At 39.9% G+C, this 18,289-nt stretch overlaps 1 protein-coding gene across 1 annotated transcript in view; it reads left to right on the top strand.

Annotated features, from left to right (window-relative positions):
- The window catches only part of TBC1D14 (TBC1 domain family, member 14), a 29,966-nt gene extending 12,017 nt beyond the window's left edge, over positions 1 to 17,949 (top strand). Inside the window, exons 9-11 of the mRNA XM_009577388.1 lie at positions 3,513 to 3,622; positions 13,495 to 13,753; positions 17,741 to 17,949. Of these exons, the coding sequence (XP_009575683.1) occupies positions 3,513 to 3,622; positions 13,495 to 13,753; positions 17,741 to 17,806 (435 nt within the window). The 3' untranslated portion in view covers positions 17,807 to 17,949. The remainder of the gene's footprint in view (positions 1 to 3,512; positions 3,623 to 13,494; positions 13,754 to 17,740) is intronic.
- Positions 17,950 to 18,289: the final 340 nt, after the last annotated feature.

The raw sequence follows: 18,289 nt of genomic DNA, 5'->3' as shown, positions 1-18,289 counted from the left end.
AGGGAAAGTTTTTTAAAAAAAATTTATGGGCTCAGTAGCTTGGAAAATAAGTCAGAGTTTATTTTAAAGCAACACGCTTTAAACAAAAAAAATCCAATATGCACATGCGCACACCCCCTCAAAAGCCCCAAACCAAACAAAAAACCACCCCACTAGCCTTTTTGAACAGGCAGGTGAATGAAATTGTTCAGCTGCTATTTTATGATGCTCAGAGAATAGTTATGAGAATATTATTGTAGGTGTTTTTCAAATTGAGCACTGTAGTTGAAAGCTGAAAACACTAATGTTAGAGAAGTGTCTTGAAGGGCCTTTTTATCCCAAACTAATAGATTGCTAAAAGTAGACTGTTGCAGGGAGAACCAGGTTTCCCATCTCTTATTGTAGCAGCTGTGTTTGAAAAGGAGCCTGGGGGAATCAGATGAGCAGACCCTTCCAATTTTCAGTGGGTTCCCTGATTCTCTCTAGAGTCTCTAAAATTCCTTGTTAGCATGTACACTAGGCTACATGTGTACCATAGCAAAATAAGACACGTTTCCTGAAACGTGTTTTTAATTTACTTTAGAAGAATTTTTTTTGTAAAATATATGGCATTCTGTATTTTTTTCTCACTTACTTACCTTTTAAACATCATGAAAATAGGATCTGCTTCTCAAGAATTCAAATGGGAGAAATAAAGCAAGGGAATGGATGACATCAACAACAATCACTCTTGTTGCTTACACAGTAGGACACTAGGGATCCTGTCAGTATTTCCTGGTGGAAAAGCAGTATGTAATTCCCTACGGCAGTCCCTGAATCTCATTAGTTGTAGATGCCCATGGGGAGATGTACCACAGCACAGGCAGCATTGCTAGAAGCAGTATCAGTCCATCTCCATTATTGTACTTGGAAAAAGAGGACATGCTCATGCATTCAGTGTGTAAATAAGGTTTTGTGAAGATGATTTTGGAATTAAATTTGCGAGAATAAGATTTTTTTTTTTTTTTTTTTAGCTGAAATAGTGTTTTTTGGTATGCTCTTGGATAAATGCTGTTTAGTTCTGTTAGCCTGGCTAAATAGAGGCTACATGATAAATGAATGCTTACAGAAGAGTAGAGATGGAGGTACATGAAAGAATATTAACATACTGTGAAATTACAAAGCCATGATTCACACCAGAAAGAAAACTTTGTACCTAATATTTCAAACAGACTAGTGAGACATAAAGTGAGACAGTTTTGGCTTCCTAAGGTTAATACACTGATCTGCTGTTTACCCTCATCTTTTTGTGTCAGTTTTACAACTTAGAATCATAGAATAGTTTGGGTTGGAAGGGACCTTTAAAGGTCATCTAGTCCAACCCCCCTGCTGTGGGCAGGGACATCTTCAACTACATCAGGTTGCTCAGAGCCGCATCCAGCCTGACCTTGAATGTTTCCAGGGATGGGGCATCTACCACTTTTCTGGGCAACCTGTTCCAGTGTTTTACCACGTTCACTGTAAAAAATTTCTTCCTTATATCTAGTCTAACTCTACCGTCTTCTAGTTTAAAACCATTCCCCGTTGTCCTGTCGCAACAGGCCCTGCTAAAAAGTTTGCCGCCATCTTTCCTGTAACCCCCCTTTAAGTACTGATAGGGTGCAATAAGGTCTCCCCAACGCCTTCTCTTCTCCAGGCTGAACAACCCCAACTCTCTCAGCCTTTCTTCATAGGAGAGGTGTTCCATCCCTCTGATCATTTTTGTGGCCTTCCTCTGGACCCGCTCCAGGAGGTCCATGTCTTTCTTGTGCTGAGGACCCTAGAGCTGGACACAGTGGGGTCTCACCAGAGCAGAGTAGAGGGGTAGAATCACCTCCCTCGACCTGCTGGCCATGCTTCTTTTGATACAGCCCAGGATACGGTTGGCCTCCTGGGCTGCGAGTGCATATTGCTGGCTCATGTCCAGGTTTTAATCTTAATGTATGTTCAACTTAATAACCAAATGCCAATTTGTCTTAACATATAATAAATTACAAAAATAAAACCAGCGTAAATTAGTTGTGAAAATGATAGTAGTTTATACCGATTAATCTTGATTTCTTTTTTTGGTTACAGTTTCATGAAACTAGAATTTTTTTTAATTACTACTAAGGAAATGTCTTGTTGAATGTTGATTTGATCAAGACCAGTACCTAAACTGCCATTACGTTTTTAATAGAGCTGCCTGCATTACTATCAATAGATGTGATTGTAGCAGTTATGTGTAAAATCCCTTCTCTACTTTCGAAACACCTTAGTAGAACTCTTTTACTGTGGTGCTAGCATGTAAACAGATCATTTAGGAAGTAGGACTGTAACTGATGGTTCCGAGATTTTACATACTTCGTATGGCTATTTCTGTAGAATATACCCATCTCTGATTGGCTTTTAAGCCTTATACTCTTACTGACTACCAGGCCTGATCTTTTATTTGCTGCTGTTAATGAAGGTAGTTCACCATCTGTCACTTCATTCAGATGAAACGGGAAAAATTTCTATGAGGACATTTAAAAAAACTGGGAAACAAATCTGTCATCCTTTAAAAGGATTTCAGACAAAAGGCTCCAAAAGGTTCCTCTTTTTCCTTTACCTGTTTTGGTGTTTTGGGGAGAGGCATGCTGATACAACTCACATTTTGAAGTAATCACAGCCGTTCTTTATTGCTTTTATTGGTATATTGTAATTAAAATTACTGAATCATTCAAGGACTTTGCTTAACTTTTCTCCCTATAGTATTAAGAGGACAGGGTGGGGCAGGGAGGGGGGAGCTGAAAAGCCTTTTGTTTTTAACTCTTAGTTGGTTTGGAAGATTTTCTTTTTCCATGTCCTCTGTTACGAAATTTGACCTAAATATTCAAATTGTAAAATAACATGAAAGTGTTCATGTTAAAAGGAGTACAGTTCACGGGTTACGGTATTAGATGGGAGTTACAATTTGTTTCTCTTGCATAGGTGTTTTGTCTTGATCTTTGACTTTTCTGTGTGAACTTTGTCTCCCTTTTTGCAATAGAAATGCTGTTATCTCATTTTAAAATGTGTGGTATAAAAGAAGCTTTGGTGTTAGAATATGATTTATGATTGGAGCCAACTGGACGCTTCACTCTTGCTGTGAACTATTAAATTACTTTAGTTCGTTTTCACTTTATAATCCATTGGGCCTTGGATTTTATTCAGTGTAATATTAAATTACTGCCACACGCATAAAGCACCATTCTGTTACCATAATTATTTTGAAAAATCAGCAGATAACTTCTCTCCTGCTGGTATTTTTCTTTCCAAAGGAAACTGGCCAAGACCCAAAACAATAATTATATTGTTTAGTATGAGAACAGTATATAGGGTGGATCTTAAACTCTATGTGCTTACAGATGCTGTCTTTATGTAAATGTTTGGTCTTTATTGTATCATGTAATTCATACAGTCCTGTTTTTGAAGAGCATTAACCCAACAACAGCTAATAATTTAAGCCTATTAATACAGCTAACTGCTTTTTTCTCCCCATTGTATTTTCCCAGATGTTGACTTACTTTGCTGCATTTGAGGTATTCTTTGAAGAAAATCTGCCAAAGTTATTTGCTCACTTCAAAAAAAATAACTTAACTCCAGACATCTATCTTATTGATTGGTAAGACATTGAAAGTATAATTAATGTGCATGCTAGCATATAGCTCCATGTCAGTATTCATGACAGAAGCTGGAGTGCTCTTACCTGGTTTAATATTCTTTTAAGATAAAGGCTTTATCTTTTGTTCAGTACTTGAGTTTGTCAATCCAAATCCTTCCCACATACTTCTGTGATGTTTAACGTTTGCCTAACCTTTATTATTGTACTTTTGTTGAGTTTGAGGCTTATTTTGAAATACAGCTGTATAGCACTGTTTATCCATATTTAGTGCATCTTTGGATTGATCTTCTGAGAAAATATGTTCGTTTTTCTACTTTATGTGCAGGTGTATACCAGGGGTGTATATCCAGACAGTATTGCTAATCTTGCATTTGAAAGTTACAGTTTGTCCTCTTGCACAGAACAGGAAAAGAGGAGTTAAAACATAGTGTTTCTAGTCATACAACAAAAAGCTAGAAGCTACAGAAAAGCAAACACCTAGGCTTTTGGCAGGGTGAACTATGGCTCCGGTGAACCTGGCAGGCAGCCAAATACCATGCAGCCGCTCGCTTACTCCCCCTGCTGGTGGGGCAGGGAGAGAATCGGACGGGTAAGAGTGAGAAAAACTCATGGGTTGAGATAAAGACAGTTTAATAGAACAGAAAAGGGAAAATGGCTCCTGGGCAGTATTTCACTCATATGTTAGGTGGTCCCAGATCCTGTTTAGAGGATCCCAGTACAGGTTGTTTAAAAACTGATCTTGACACAGTCCAATTGAATAGCTAAAGGACATTAGGATGTTTTTAATTACTGCATCTGTTCCACTTAGCAGACGGGCAATTACGATCTTTTTATTTGGTGAAACTGCCTTCCTTTTTAGTTCTAGTGTAATTAGAACCTTTTTCCTTAGAGAGGAAAAAAGACAAGGATCTTACTTGCACTCCTGCCAAATTTCAGTGTGGTATAAGACACTCCAAATTGAGTATTTGCATTTGTGCCTATCAGGCTTTGGTTTGGGGCAGCTAAAATGTCTCTTTTCAGCAAGAGTTTGTTGTCAGTTTCAGGATGATATAAATCTTTCTTTTGTGAAAAATTTATTTGCCCTTAAATTGTTGACAGTTTCTCCTGTTCTCAGGTGTCTCACTAAATACCTTCAGTAAAAGATGGAATTCCCAGTAGTAACAGCATTTTTTTTCTGAGATTAGTAAGTTTTTATTTTGGAAAACATTTGTACTGTTAATGCAATTCTATCTGAACCAAGCTCTCGATACCTTGGTGATCTTTAAGACCTAATTGTTAGCACTGAACATGTTTCTGATCCATTAGACAGAAATCCTTTTAAAGTAATTCAGTCCAATCCAACAGCTAGACGTTTGAATACATGAGTTTTCATGGGATCATAGAATTGCTGGAGCATTGGAAGGGACCTCTGGAGGTCACCTTGTCTAAACCCACTGCTCAAAGCAGGGTTAACTAGAGCAGGTTGCTCAGGAGCTTGTCCAATCAGGTTTTGAATATCTCCAAGGATGGAGACTCCACAACCTCTCCAGGCAACCTGTTCCAGTGTTCAACCACCCTCACAGTGAACAAGTTTTTCATTTTCTTGTATTTAAATGGAATTTCCTGTATTTCAATTTGTGCCCATTGGCTCTTGTCCTTTCACTGGATACAACTGAGAAGAGTCTGGCTCTGTCTTCTTTATGCCCTCCTATCAAGTATTTTTACACATTTAGGTCCAAGCCATCTATTCTCCTGGCGAAACAGTCCCAGCTTTCTCAGCCTCCCCCTGTGTATCATATGCTCCAGGCCTTTAATCGTATTCATGGGAAGCCTGACTTGCTCCAGTATATCCATGTCTGTCTTGTACTGGGAAGGCCAGAGCTGGCTCACCAGTGCTGAGTAGAGAGGAGGGATGACCTGCCTTGGCCTGCTGCCAGTGCTGTTCCTAATGCAGCCCAGGAGTTTGTGGATGTCCTTTGCTGCAAAGGCATGTTGCTGAGTTACATTCAACTTCTTGTCCACCACGATCTCCATGTCTTTTTCTGCAAAGCTACTTTGCAGCCTGTTGGCTTCCCATATGTGTTGGTGCCTTGGCTTATTTGCTCCCCAGGTGCAGGACTTGGCATTTCCCTTTGTTGCACTTTGAGACTCATGTCGGCTCATTTCTCCAGTTTCTCAAGGTCCCTATGGAGTGGTATATCGACCACTCCTCCCAGTTTTGTATCACCTGCAAACTTGCTGAGGGTACAGTCTGACCCACCATCTAGGTCCTTAATGAAGACGTTTAAAAGTACTGGATGAGTATCAAACTCTGGAGTACTCTACTGTTGGATTGGCTTGAAGCTGTACTTCATGCCACTAATGACAATCTTATGAGCTTGGCAGTTCCAGCGAGTTTTCAGTCCACCTCGCTGTCCATTTATCTAGTCCATACTTCGTCAATTCATCAGCAAGGATTTTATGGGATACAGTGTTGAAAGCCTTGCTAACATGAAGATAAACAATATCCATTGCTCTCCCCTCATCCACCAAACCAGTCATCTCATTGGTGAAGGCTATCAGGTTGGTCAGGCATGATTTTGCTTTCATAAATCCATACTGACTTCTCCCAATAACCTTTTTGCCCATCATATGTTTTGAAATGATCTCCAGGAATTTTTCTTCCATTACTTTCCCAGGGATAGAGGTGAGGCTGACCAGCCTGTAGTTCCCTGGATCCTACTTCTTGAAGATAGGAGTGACATTTATTTTCTTCAAGTCCTCAGGAACGTCCCCTGATCACTGGGACCTTTCAAAGATAATTGAGAGTGGCCTCACAATGACATGGGATAGTTTCCTCAGCACTCGTGCGTATCTCACCAGGTTCCATGCACTTGTATATGCCCAATTTGTTTAAATGTTCCCTAACGTGATCCTCCTCCACCTAGGGTAGGGCTTCCTTGCACTAGGCTTTCCCACTGGTCTGGAGGACCTGTGATTCCTGAAGGCAAGTCTTCTCAGTAAAGGCTGAGGTGAAGAAGGCAGTGAGTACCACAGCCTTCTGCATGTACTTTGTCACCAGGTACCCTGCCCCATTCAGCAACGGGCTCATGTTTTCCTGAGTCTTTTTTTCTGGTGATGTACCCATGGAAAGCCCTTCTCATTGTCCTTAACATCCATTGCCAGATTCAACTCCAGATGGGCTTTGGCTTTCCTAGCCCCTTTCCCTGCATATTCAGGCAATGTCTCATTGGGGTCATCTGCCCCTCCTTCAGCCTCTTGTATGGTTCCTTTTTATATTTGAGTTTTGTCAGGAGGTTCTTGTTCGTCCATACAGACCTCCTGTTGCCTTTGCTTGAGTTCTTTGATTTTCATATGCCTCTTGCACAGAGGATAGTGTAACATGGGCTTTGTTTGACTTGGCTTTTACACTGGGGTTAAATTTTAATGTAACATGAGTAGGAGAATGAGGGGGTGTGTAATGGATAGGCTCATTTCTCCCAACATTTGATGGGAGAAATACCATTGGAAGGATTTTTATGACTGAAGGCTGAGAATATTAGACTGAACTAGATCTATGTACAGAGCAGGAAGATGCTAGAAAAAATACTGGAATAGGATAGAAGGGAAGGAAGAGGGCAGAGGCTGGTATGTTCAATGATAAGAGGAAAGATGTTGAAATTATATTGCCTTAGACAATGTTGTGAAAAGCCTGTGTGTGGAGGAAGCAATTGAATAAAAGGGATATCAGAATAGGAAGACTGTAAACGTGCTGGAGAGTAACTGGATAGGCAACATTAAAATCACCAGGTTATCATCTTTTTAATGGATTACTAGTTTAACATCATGCTGTCGTAAATAAGGTGATCTTTTTTTTTTTTTAATGTAGGAAAGACTAAAACCAAGTGTCTTCATGGTGCAGGCATGGTAATATCACTCTGTTGTCTAATTTTGAGCTTTACATTGTAAAGAAGAAATCCTGAGGAACAACACCAGAAATTGGAGATTTACAAAAAGACTGTTTTGAGGAAAGGTTGAAGGTTTACATTCCCCTAAGCAGTTTTGCTTTGATAGACTAGTCTTTATTGTATTTTCCTGAGTAAACATGTGATCAGTTGTTCTCTCTGAGCACATTTATAGGTTAAAAAAAAAAAAAAAGAAAAGAAAAGAAAACTGACCTATGAGCAAAGAACGGAAGCTGTTGAAGTCTTGAGTGTGTGGGGCACATCAGACCCCACTTTCCTTGGTATTTCATTGGCACCCTTTCTATGGGTATTGTTAAGAGCACTCTGTCAGGAGTGATTGTGGATGGTGCTTCTCAAGATCTTTGTACCAATGGACTGACAACCCCTAGCATTTCTTGCTGACTACCTGCATCCATATTAAAGCTGTTTATTTTAATCCCAAGGACAATTTACTGTGTTCTTCCCCATCCCTAGAGAGTCACAACACCATGATCTTGCACAGGAATGTAGGCTAGTCGAGGTAGTCCTGCCCAATCCTGTATTAAACTTTTTTCACACTTGTCTTGAGCTAGGCATCTTGTCCCACTCTGTCTTTAATTTTGTTAGACAGTGGAGTTAGTGTAAGATTTAGGTATAATATTTAAATATGTATGTGTGTATGTGCATGTGTATATAAGGATATGGATACATATGTGTGTGCACATACACGTATATACTTTCTACTTTAAAATACTTTGATCCTGTAGGAAGCAGATTTAGAAAATTTTTTTGTTTTTTTAAATGGCCACTGGAAACTTAGCGAATTGGACTTTATACGTGCTGTCCTTCCATTAGTTCTAGGAAGTAATATAGAAAAGATGTAAGCAAAAATCGGGTGGGTCTGTGTTCTCACAAGTGAGCAACTATTAAAGCTAAGGACTTTGGAAAATGTTGTTTATAAGGTTGCCTGTGGCTCATGGCTGACAGTGAATTTGCTGTAGTACAGATACCGCTCCATTAAAAACAGAACTGTTTCCAGAAAGATAAGAATGTGGTTTCAGTGTGTTTAAAGTCAGGGAAGAATATGGTACAGTGTTGCTCTGAACAGACAGACATTTTGATTGTAGGTAGAAATCTCTATGAAACAGCCTTGCTCTAACAACATTACTTTTATTTAAATGCGCGTTTGTTCTGAGCTCCAAAGGGATGCCTCCTGCTATTCCAGTGGCTGGCATGGTTACTGTGCAGGCATGTGTGCAGAAAATCTCAGTTGGTGCCAGCTCTGGGAGGGCTCCAGTAGCCAGTGCTGCACAGTTGCTGGGAAACCCTCCTGCTCCTGCCGCAATTACAGTGGAATCAACTAGTCTCCTTTGTGCTGCTTCCTGTAACCAGTGCCACGGGGAACAGCAGTAAAATTGGTATGCTTAAATGATTTGTTGAAGGGATACGTTCCAAGAAAAAACGCTGTGCGTATAGATGGACCCAGCTATGCAGGTGATGCAATGCTTCTTTGAGTTTTCTTGGGGCTGGTGGAGGGTTTAGGGAGGGGAGGCCCCCTGCCAGTTCAATTCCACCACTGCCTTCTGTGTTGGGAAAACGCCAGGACTTAAGAATTTAATTAAAAGGTACAGTGGCATGATTATCAGCAGATACCTGCCAGAAGTAAGGCATCTCTTTTAAAAAGGACCCATGTGCTTCAAGCCCAAACTCCAACTGATAAATCTCACGATAAGAATTCAAAAGCTAGACAGGTTTTCACTTTTTTTGAAGAATATAAAGGGAATCAAGTGTGAGAGGGGTGTAAAGAGCAATGTACATTCAGGTTCACAGAGAATAGAGGGGAAATAGTGTGTCTGAATAGCCCAGTTTTGGCCTCTCGTCTCTGTCAGCTGATGTACTGCAGGCTCTTGTGAGCAGAGCAGAATGTGGATTTGCAAAGGACACATGCTGTCTGTTTATGGCCTGCTGCTGCTATACAAGCACCTCTTTATCCCTACTCAGAAAAATGATTTTGGCAATAATTACAGCCAAGGGCCTTGTTTGTACTGATGGATTGATAAATAGTTCTTTAGTATTGCATTGACTGTGATTGTGCTCTGTGAACGCTAACTTTCTATTGATGCCATTTGCTTGTTATGATAAAGGTCCAAGCCACTTCGTGTGGATGCTTGTAGTGGGCACTTCCAGTGAAGTATTTATAAGCTTGCTATCTGTTACATTTAAGAAAAACATAGTCCATATCATGCCGGTAACTCTCCACCACCCCCCAAAAATGAAGCTCAAGTTGATGCTTTAAATGTGTGCCTCCTTTTCAAAGGAAAAAATGAACTGTAATTCTGTCCAAAGGTTTCTGGTAACATCCTGATTTTTTGAATTGGAGTTGTTACTGAACTCCAAAAGATCACAGTCTTCAGCTCAATTTACAGTGCACTCATCCTTATGTCACTGCAGCTCAGGGTGGAATCAAGTGAAATATTGCGTTGCCTTGTTGTACTCCTAGGTGAGAGAGCAGGGCTTTTTGGGTGACTGGTTGGAAATTGCTCAGGAACTCACACAGTGTTTGTATTATATTGATACATTTTAGAATGCAATCAGCTTTGCTGAGTGCTAAGAAGTTCCTCTGTTGCAGTCAGTGTTGTATAATATGTAATACTTTTTCTTTCCGTTATAAAGAACAAAGTAAATGCTTCCACTTTTTTTTTAAACTCTAATGATTTTAAGATTGTACTAAATAAACTGTTACCAGCAAGCTTAATTGCAATAACTCTAAAGGTGAATGAATTCTCCAATGAGAACAGAGATGCCACTATACAATAAAGTAATGCATGAACACTTAGAAAGATACAATCTTTGTCTCAAAGCAGATGTAGTTGAAATAGATACAAAATGTAACAACTAAGAATTAGTACCAGGATGAAGGAGGGAGGATCCGAGAATAAGTTTAAAAGGTGAATTAGTTCATCAGTTTCCACAGCTGAAATCAGAAGTTGCAGAAATATTTTTGTGCTGTTACAGATACGGGAAGAGAATGTGTAGTGCAAGAATATGTAAGATCTGATTTGCATCAGCGTTGTTATGCGTGAGTTTTCAATCCAAAATCCAGCATACGTGTCTTCAGTGCTGTTGCTAATGATAGCTTATGAATACTTTTTAATTAAAAAAGAAAGAGAAGAGGGAAAAAAAGGGGGGCAGGGGGAGAAGGAACAAAGGAAAGAAAATACAGAGCCTATGATTATTGTGGTAACAGTGCTTTCTTGATAACATTATGGTCATACACTTTCCCTGTGAGTAGCAAACCAGCTAGGATTTCATGCATCTACCTCAAAGTACACTTCCATCATAAGCAGGGCTGGGAGGAGCAGGAGCATCTGGTACGTCGGGGGTTTTTTTCCCCTCTTCCAAATGGATAGCAGCCAGTAGCCTGCATTTATGTTACTCTGATACTGGACATCTTTGTGCTAGTTAGCTGTGTTGTCTGCACCTGGGACTTCTAGTGAGTTGGAAGAGAGCTGCAGGCAGAAAGTCATCCTGCGAGAGCAGATCACGTGCAAGTAGTGTGCTAGCGCTGCTGAGAGCCGCTGCTGTAACTGTTTTAGTCTAGCAGCTGCTTTATTACTATAATAAATTTCAGCTGGGTTTCAGACCGGTAGCTCCGATGTCTAATAAAAAATGTCTTTCAGTAGGAAACATTTCAAGGGACCAAATGCTGTATCCATTCTTAGCAGTAATGATTCCTACTGTTGTTTCATTGCTTATTCTAGGGGGCCCAGCCTCCATTCTTAGGGCTTGATGCATTTAATTCCATGCTAGTACTAATGAAAGTTAATTGCCTTGCGAATTTCCTGCAAATTGCACTTCCTTCCAAATTATGAAGAGATCAATGTCAAATACCTTATTTGATGTGACAGCTTTTTTGATGCAAGTAAATCTTTTCCTACAAAAAGTAGTGTTCTAATAAATAGTTCTGACTGTTTCTTCTGACAGTTAATTTTCTGCATAGATGCAGATTTAATACACATGGGTTATTCAGGTTAAGGTCTGAATCATGACAGAATAATAGCTCTTGTGATTAAAAACAGGTCAAAAAAATAGGCATTGTTACTTATCTTTAACGAGGACTAGTTTCTGGCTGAGTGTTTGCTTGCTACTTGGTGCCCAGGAAAGGACTCAGTTGAATTGCTTCCTATTACACTGTTCTTTTTAAATGGAACAGCTGTTGCTGTTTCCTGTGCGCGTGTGTGTGTATTGACAAAAAGTCTTAATTCGGCTGTGTAAGTATTCTGTAGCAAGACATTTTTATATGGCATGTGACTGTACAAAAATGTTGAAAGAGTATACAAAGTCTGCAACGCATGATCAGCCAGTAACCCAAAGAAGGGGTTTGTATCGTGCTATTCTTATACATCCATGTATGTATGTAAAATACATATATGAACAATAGTGGGTTTTTTCATTCCAGACTCTACCTTTTATTTGCTTATTTTTATACTTCTAATTTAGCTTTTTGGAAAACAGAATTTAAATTATTTCCACTTGTTATAAAAACATTGCAATGAGATGTAAAAATAGAAAAAAGTAAAATCCTGAGGATCCTAAACCTGCAATTTGCTTGTCACCTGAATTTGTGCAAATGGTTTAGTTTCGTCTTGCTGCTTGTAAAATGAAAAAGTGCACTGATTCACAGAGAAGCCGGATACTTGATGACACATCATTCGAATAATCTCATATAGTAAAAAGCAGATACTGCAGAAAACCTTTGATTATTAGAATTTGCTGTGAAAATATATTCATTCATATTCTATACCTATATATGTGTGTGTGTGTGTATTTGTTCCATTGTATTTTTTTAATGTAACCCGGGATTTCCTAAATAAAAAATTGGAGCGGATGGAGGGAGGCCTTAAACACAAGAGAACTACTGTTCAATTCAACATACTTTAAAAGAAATTTTGTGTTAAAAGATGTGGAAAGGATTTATTTAAATTTGAGACTTTGCTGACCTCTGCTGGAGAAAGAATTTTTTTGCAGTTTTACGGAGATCTTTTATGCCGTGCATCTGTGGAGAAATGTTCTCTCTCTAAATTCTGAAGGAAAAAAATTATTGTAACTCTTTTCCTTATATACTATAATGTGATTCCAGGAAACTTAATTCTCTTCACTTGCTGTTATGATGTTGTTAGTGGCAATGAAAACTGCTCTGCCTTGTAGCGAAGTGTTGGATAGAGGAGGGAGTAGGGAGCATCTTAGTGTTCCTGGCTGCAAGACTGTCAGCATTTTGATGAAGGAAGAAATGTGCTATTGGCAGTTAATGAAAATGCAGTGTTAGCAACTGGGAGGAGGTTCTTGCTTCTGCTTACTCTTTGGGGATCACATCCGTTCAAGCACGCTGAGCCACCATCTTACCACAGCTATCTGTGCCGTCTCTCTGGACATCTTGCGTGTTTCTCTTAACTCACTAGAGTTTAAACTGATCTTTCCTCCAAAACTTGTGCTATTATTACTTTGCCAGTCATCAGGCCTGGAACACAGAGTTAATTTTACACATCTCCTTCATCTGATCCACAAAGTTCCCTTTGCAGTATGTCTTAAGACTCATCTTTTTGTGTTCTCACAGCTAAAACTGCATCAATCCTCAACTATGAAGTGATGATTAAATACGCTTTTGATTATACCTGTGGCCAGTGCATGTCCATCATAAAACCATGTATATTGTTTCTTCTGGTGTGATCCAAGAAAATTGAACTTGGAGACCCAGACTGATAGCAAGATGCCTTAACTGTTGTACAATTTCATGTTGTTTCATGTATTGTTATGCGGCAACCAATAGAAGTACTTTTGAAATAAAAAAGCATTCAGATACAAATATTTGAGAAGCCTCAAACTTCACTAATAATCAGTCTGTGTACTTCTGCGAGTATCTGAGACATTTTTCTTGTGCAGTAACTCTGAAAATTTTAATCTGTTTTTCAGGATATTCACATTGTACAGCAAATCTTTGCCACTAGACTTGGCATGTCGTGTCTGGGATGTGTTCTGCCGTGATGGAGAAGAGTTCTTATTCCGTACAGCCCTGGGAATATTAAAACTTTTTGAAGATATTTTGACCAAAATGGACTTCATTCATATAGCCCAGTTTTTAACAAAGCTACCAGAGGACTTGCCTTCAGAAGAATTCTTCACATCTATTGCTGCCATTCAGATGCAAAGTAGAAACAAAAAGTGGGCTCAGGTAAAGAGGCTGCTGATCTTTGATAACAGATGGTTGTACTGTACTCATGAAAACGGGGTTTGGCAACATCTGCAAGAATGTTTTAGCAGAGCTAGTGTTCGATTTTACACGTGGGTAGGACTATGTAGCTCACTTCATGCTTTTAGTATCCATTCAGGTGAGTGGATTCCCCGAGTTTTTTCTCCTCTGGAAAGGGAGAGCTCTGTCAACATTCAAAATTGAAATGTTGGGTGAAGTCGATGAAGTAAAGTATCGTGCGATCTTTTTTAACTTTCTAATTACAAAGGCTGCTAGCAGCATTACAACTTGATATTTAAAAGCAGAAATTCACTCTTTGGGAGAAGATGACAATTTGTCAGGACACATCATCATACAGTCGTTATCTTAATATCCTTGAGGATCTAGTTTGCCTAATCTTGGGCTTTAAAGAAGTGACTACATTTCTGACTTCTTCACTGGAATTTAGGGCTGAAGCCTTTACTTCAGAAATTGTAGTCTCATCACTGTAATTCCAACTAAACTCCAGCTTAAAGAAAAAAGATGGAAGTGTGTCATCTGAATGTGGAAATTGTTAACTGGCTGTAACAGCCATCATGCTGGAGAGTTAGGTCAAATGTACTCCATAGCATTTGGAGTGTAAACTCTGGTTTTTTTCCTTCAAAGCGGTGATGCAGCCTGCTTCATGAAACATGCTGTAATAGAGCTCTGCCCAGTTTATCCATTCTTTTTTGCAGTTAAACTGAAAGGTGTTTTTAAACGTAGTGGTTATGGGAGTTTATGGTTCTTTCCTGGAGTAATAGTCTGCTTGTAGATGGGGGCACTGCCAGCTTGCTATTTGAGATGAGAATTTCTAAGCTTCACAGTGGGATTAGATTGTAGCCTTCTAAGCCTTACCTTGTGTATAAGGGGGAGCACAACCTGCACTGCCCAGCTAAGAGCAGCACGCTGCTAGCATTTCCTCCCTGACATGGCTTTCCTCACAGCTTATTTTGCGTTTACCCTCTGGTCTTGGTCATAAGTTGCTAGTACAGATCCAGCTTTGTTTCTATCCTTAAGAACATTTTTCAGCCAGCAGTGTCTCTACAAGTAACCTCCCAGTCTTGTTCCTTGTTCACTTTCTTTGAACATGTCTTGTGTGGATGAGGATCACATACCAAATCAATTCTCAGCGTACTGCTGCTTTCTTTGCAGAGAAGTGGTCCTATTCTGCCAAGTAACCCAAGTAATAGGCTTGCTTAGCCAGTGCTTAGCCACAGGTCTTTGATACCTGTGAAGGTTTAGTTGTGATTATCACAACAGGAGGAAGACTTCAAAGTAACCTAGCCCAAGCAGTCTTCCTCAGTCTCTTCATCAGCTTCATTCTGACTGTGCTGGAATTTCCGATTGTTTTCACTTGTTGAGGCAAACTGAAGAAAAAATGCTGTTGAACTGTGGTGCAGATAGATCTCAAAACACAGTTAGCACGCTGTAGGATTGGTATTGGCTGACCTCTTACCTATGTTGACTTCTGCACCAACTGGCTTTCTTCACCACATAGTTCCATTGCTGAGTAAGTTTCCATCAGGAAAGCCTCTTCACTCTCTAGCCTGCCATCCTTTTCCAGGCCAGAAGTGGGCAGGGGCTGTGAGTTTGCTCACATCATGTACTTACTGGGACTCCTCAGTCGCTGAGGTACCATTGTTGGAATCAACCTAGACACATTAACAAGACAAAGAGTGTATGGGAGTATGTTTTCTATTGCTAAGATGCTACCTGTGATGACCTCTTGCCTCTCTTCAGGTTTTTAAAGTTCACCAGGATGAGTCTGGACTCAGAAACCTGAACTTTGCAGTTCTAGGACAGACAGGCTTCTGGAGTGTGTGACTTGGTTGCACAGCTGGACTCAGAGCAGTGCTGGGGCTGTGGCAGCATGCACCCACACAATATGCTTGAGAAGTCTGGCTGCAGTTGTGATGCCGCATAGCTGAATAATTATGTCTGACTATTGTTGTAGGAGTCAGATGCTTTGCTGTAGTATCCATGTGTTTTCTCTAGGGAAATACCTTTTCAAAGTAGCAAAATGAATATCCATTGTGATGGATGCATTACCTTTAAGATAAACTCTAGGTGGACTGACTGACCAGGGTGCTAGTTCCCAGAGGATGCAGCGTGCTCTTGAGCTTAGAAAAGTGGGCTTTGTGTTCCCATCTCTAGCATCATCTTGTTTGGTTAAAGTAACAGTACTACATAAGAAAGCAGCAGAGCTTGAGGTACTACTTCTTTGTAGGAGTATATTTGGTCAAATTCAGCCACACATCTCAACAGTGGGTGTATTTGGCACTCAGAAAAACACCCACTTACTGAACCTTTCATCTTGCTGTACCATGGTAATTACGGACCTGGTATCCTGTGGGTCACATTCTGGTGTGATGATATATGTAGGACCTCATCTAAAATATTATGGGCTGCTTATGAATCCAGATCCCACAGTTCTGGTTCCCTCATCAGAGGAGTTGGTTTATGTTTTCCATCTCAGTCCATTTTCCTTTGGTCACCTATGACCAGGAAACTAAAGACTGAAAGGAGTCCTGGTAAATCACAGACATGGCTCTTCTGATAAGAAGAACTCTTGGTTATCAATAGGAAACCTGCAAGCTCTGTTTTTCTTCTGGAATTACCTACAAAGAACTCCAGGGCCTTGTGCCAATACAGCTTAGCCTGAAATGTGAGTGGCTGTTGATACACCCACCGCTTTGCCATCGACAACAGAGAAATAGAGGTGGTAGAACAGACTAGACTGTTGGGTTAGCATTTCTGTAATCTCAATGCTTCAAATCTTAGCTCCATAAAGTTTTCCAAATAACTAAAGAATCTGAGCTCTGTTAGTTGGCTTAATATCTATGTTTTTCTGCTTTTCTGGATCATTATTTTGGTGTCATTCTCTGGTTCCTTAAAAAGGTTAACTTTTTTCCAGCAAGGACATTCTTACTATGGCACTTGAAACTCTCATAATGCCAATTGATTGAGGAGCTGTTGATTTACCCTGAATGTCTGTGAAGAGGACCTCACAGAAATCTCTCTCAGATTCTAGAAATTGCTGAACAGCCAGCCAGCTGTGGCTCTATTCAGACCCATGTTGAACTCTCTTACCACAACAGCTATGGATGGTTTTGCGTTGAAACATAGGCAGTGTATTGTGATTGCCCTGTGAGTGATTAAGACCCACCTCCTGTTAATTCTGATGGTGCAGAGGTTTGTTTGAAGTTGGTCAGAGTGAGAAAAGAAGGCTGCTTACTCATAACTGCAATTCTTTGAGATGAAATGTCCCTCAGTACATTCAATTCCAGGGTGATTCTTGGGGATGCTGCTGGACTTCTTCAGCAGAGACTAACTATAGGGCGGGGAGTGCGTTACGCAGCATGAGAAACTGGCTGTCATTGTGCCCTCTACATTAAGGCTAACAACACAAAATTGTGCATCGGATAATAGAAAATACAAATTTTCTATATGGATGCAAATGCAGGCTTTTTGCTTCAGAAAAAAGTGTAAGCAGATCTGGTGGCAGCGACATGCTCTAGACAAGCACCAGTCAGCGCTATGGCAATTCTGTCCTGGACTCTTAGATAATGTCGTATTGCTCAGGCTGCTCACTTGCTGTGTCTTTAGACAGCCCATTTATCTTGAGAATTATAACTTCCCGTCAGACAGTGTCCTTTAATAGTGCTAGAATTGTGTAATCTGGGTAAGAGTCTCATCTCCGAGCTTCAAAAGTGTGTGTTGGGGGAAGATTGAGTTTAAACCTTTGTTAAATCCATTCGTATCTACCATGCCACAAGAACTTATGGGAGAGGTCTCCATCAGTGGAGACGTTCTCTAAATTTGATTACATTTAATAGTTAAAATAGTATTGCTCAGAGATAATTAAATTGGAAACTCTTCAGACAGTGATTTATTGAGTCACTTTCTAAATCTAATACTTTTTTCTCTCTCGTTCCTTGAAACATCTAGGTACTGGCTGCTCTTCAGAAAGATAACCGGGAAATGGAAAAAGGAAGCCCTTCACTCAAACGTTAAAACTATGATTGCCTCCAGTGACTCATGGGAAAAGAGCTAAAGTGGCAAAAGTATTGGTACTGTTTGACATGTATGAGCCTGCAAATCAAAGTGTTATTTCAGAGTTTTGTTTAGTAGTAGGATAGCCTTAAATAGGAGAGAGGAAAAAAAGAGAAGGGGGGGGAAGGAAGTAAGGAAATCAGGGGATAAAACCCTTATGAGTAAAACCTAGGCTTAGCCTTAAACTTTTAGTGGAATGAGCATTTGCTGTGGACAGCGCTACACGTTCTGTACTTCTGATGAGGGCAGTGAAACTAAACAATGTTAAGGGGTTTTTTTAAGTTTTTTTTTTCCTTTGATTTTTTTAAAAGACTGGGCACTCAGTGATGTCGGTTGCTTTGAAAGCTATTCCCCAGTTTCATTCTTAGGCAGGATATATATTCCATAACAGCTGGAGCTGGATTTTAAATAACTGGTGCTGGAATTTATAGTTAAATGATGTAA

The sequence above is a fragment of the Fulmarus glacialis genome, unplaced genomic scaffold, assembly GCF_000690835.1.
Source record: "Fulmarus glacialis isolate BGI_N327 unplaced genomic scaffold, ASM69083v1 scaffold7655, whole genome shotgun sequence".
Classification (NCBI taxonomy): Eukaryota; Metazoa; Chordata; class Aves; order Procellariiformes; family Procellariidae; genus Fulmarus; species Fulmarus glacialis.
Note: the sequence above shows the minus strand (reverse complement) of the source record. Positions and strands in the feature narration are given on the sequence as shown.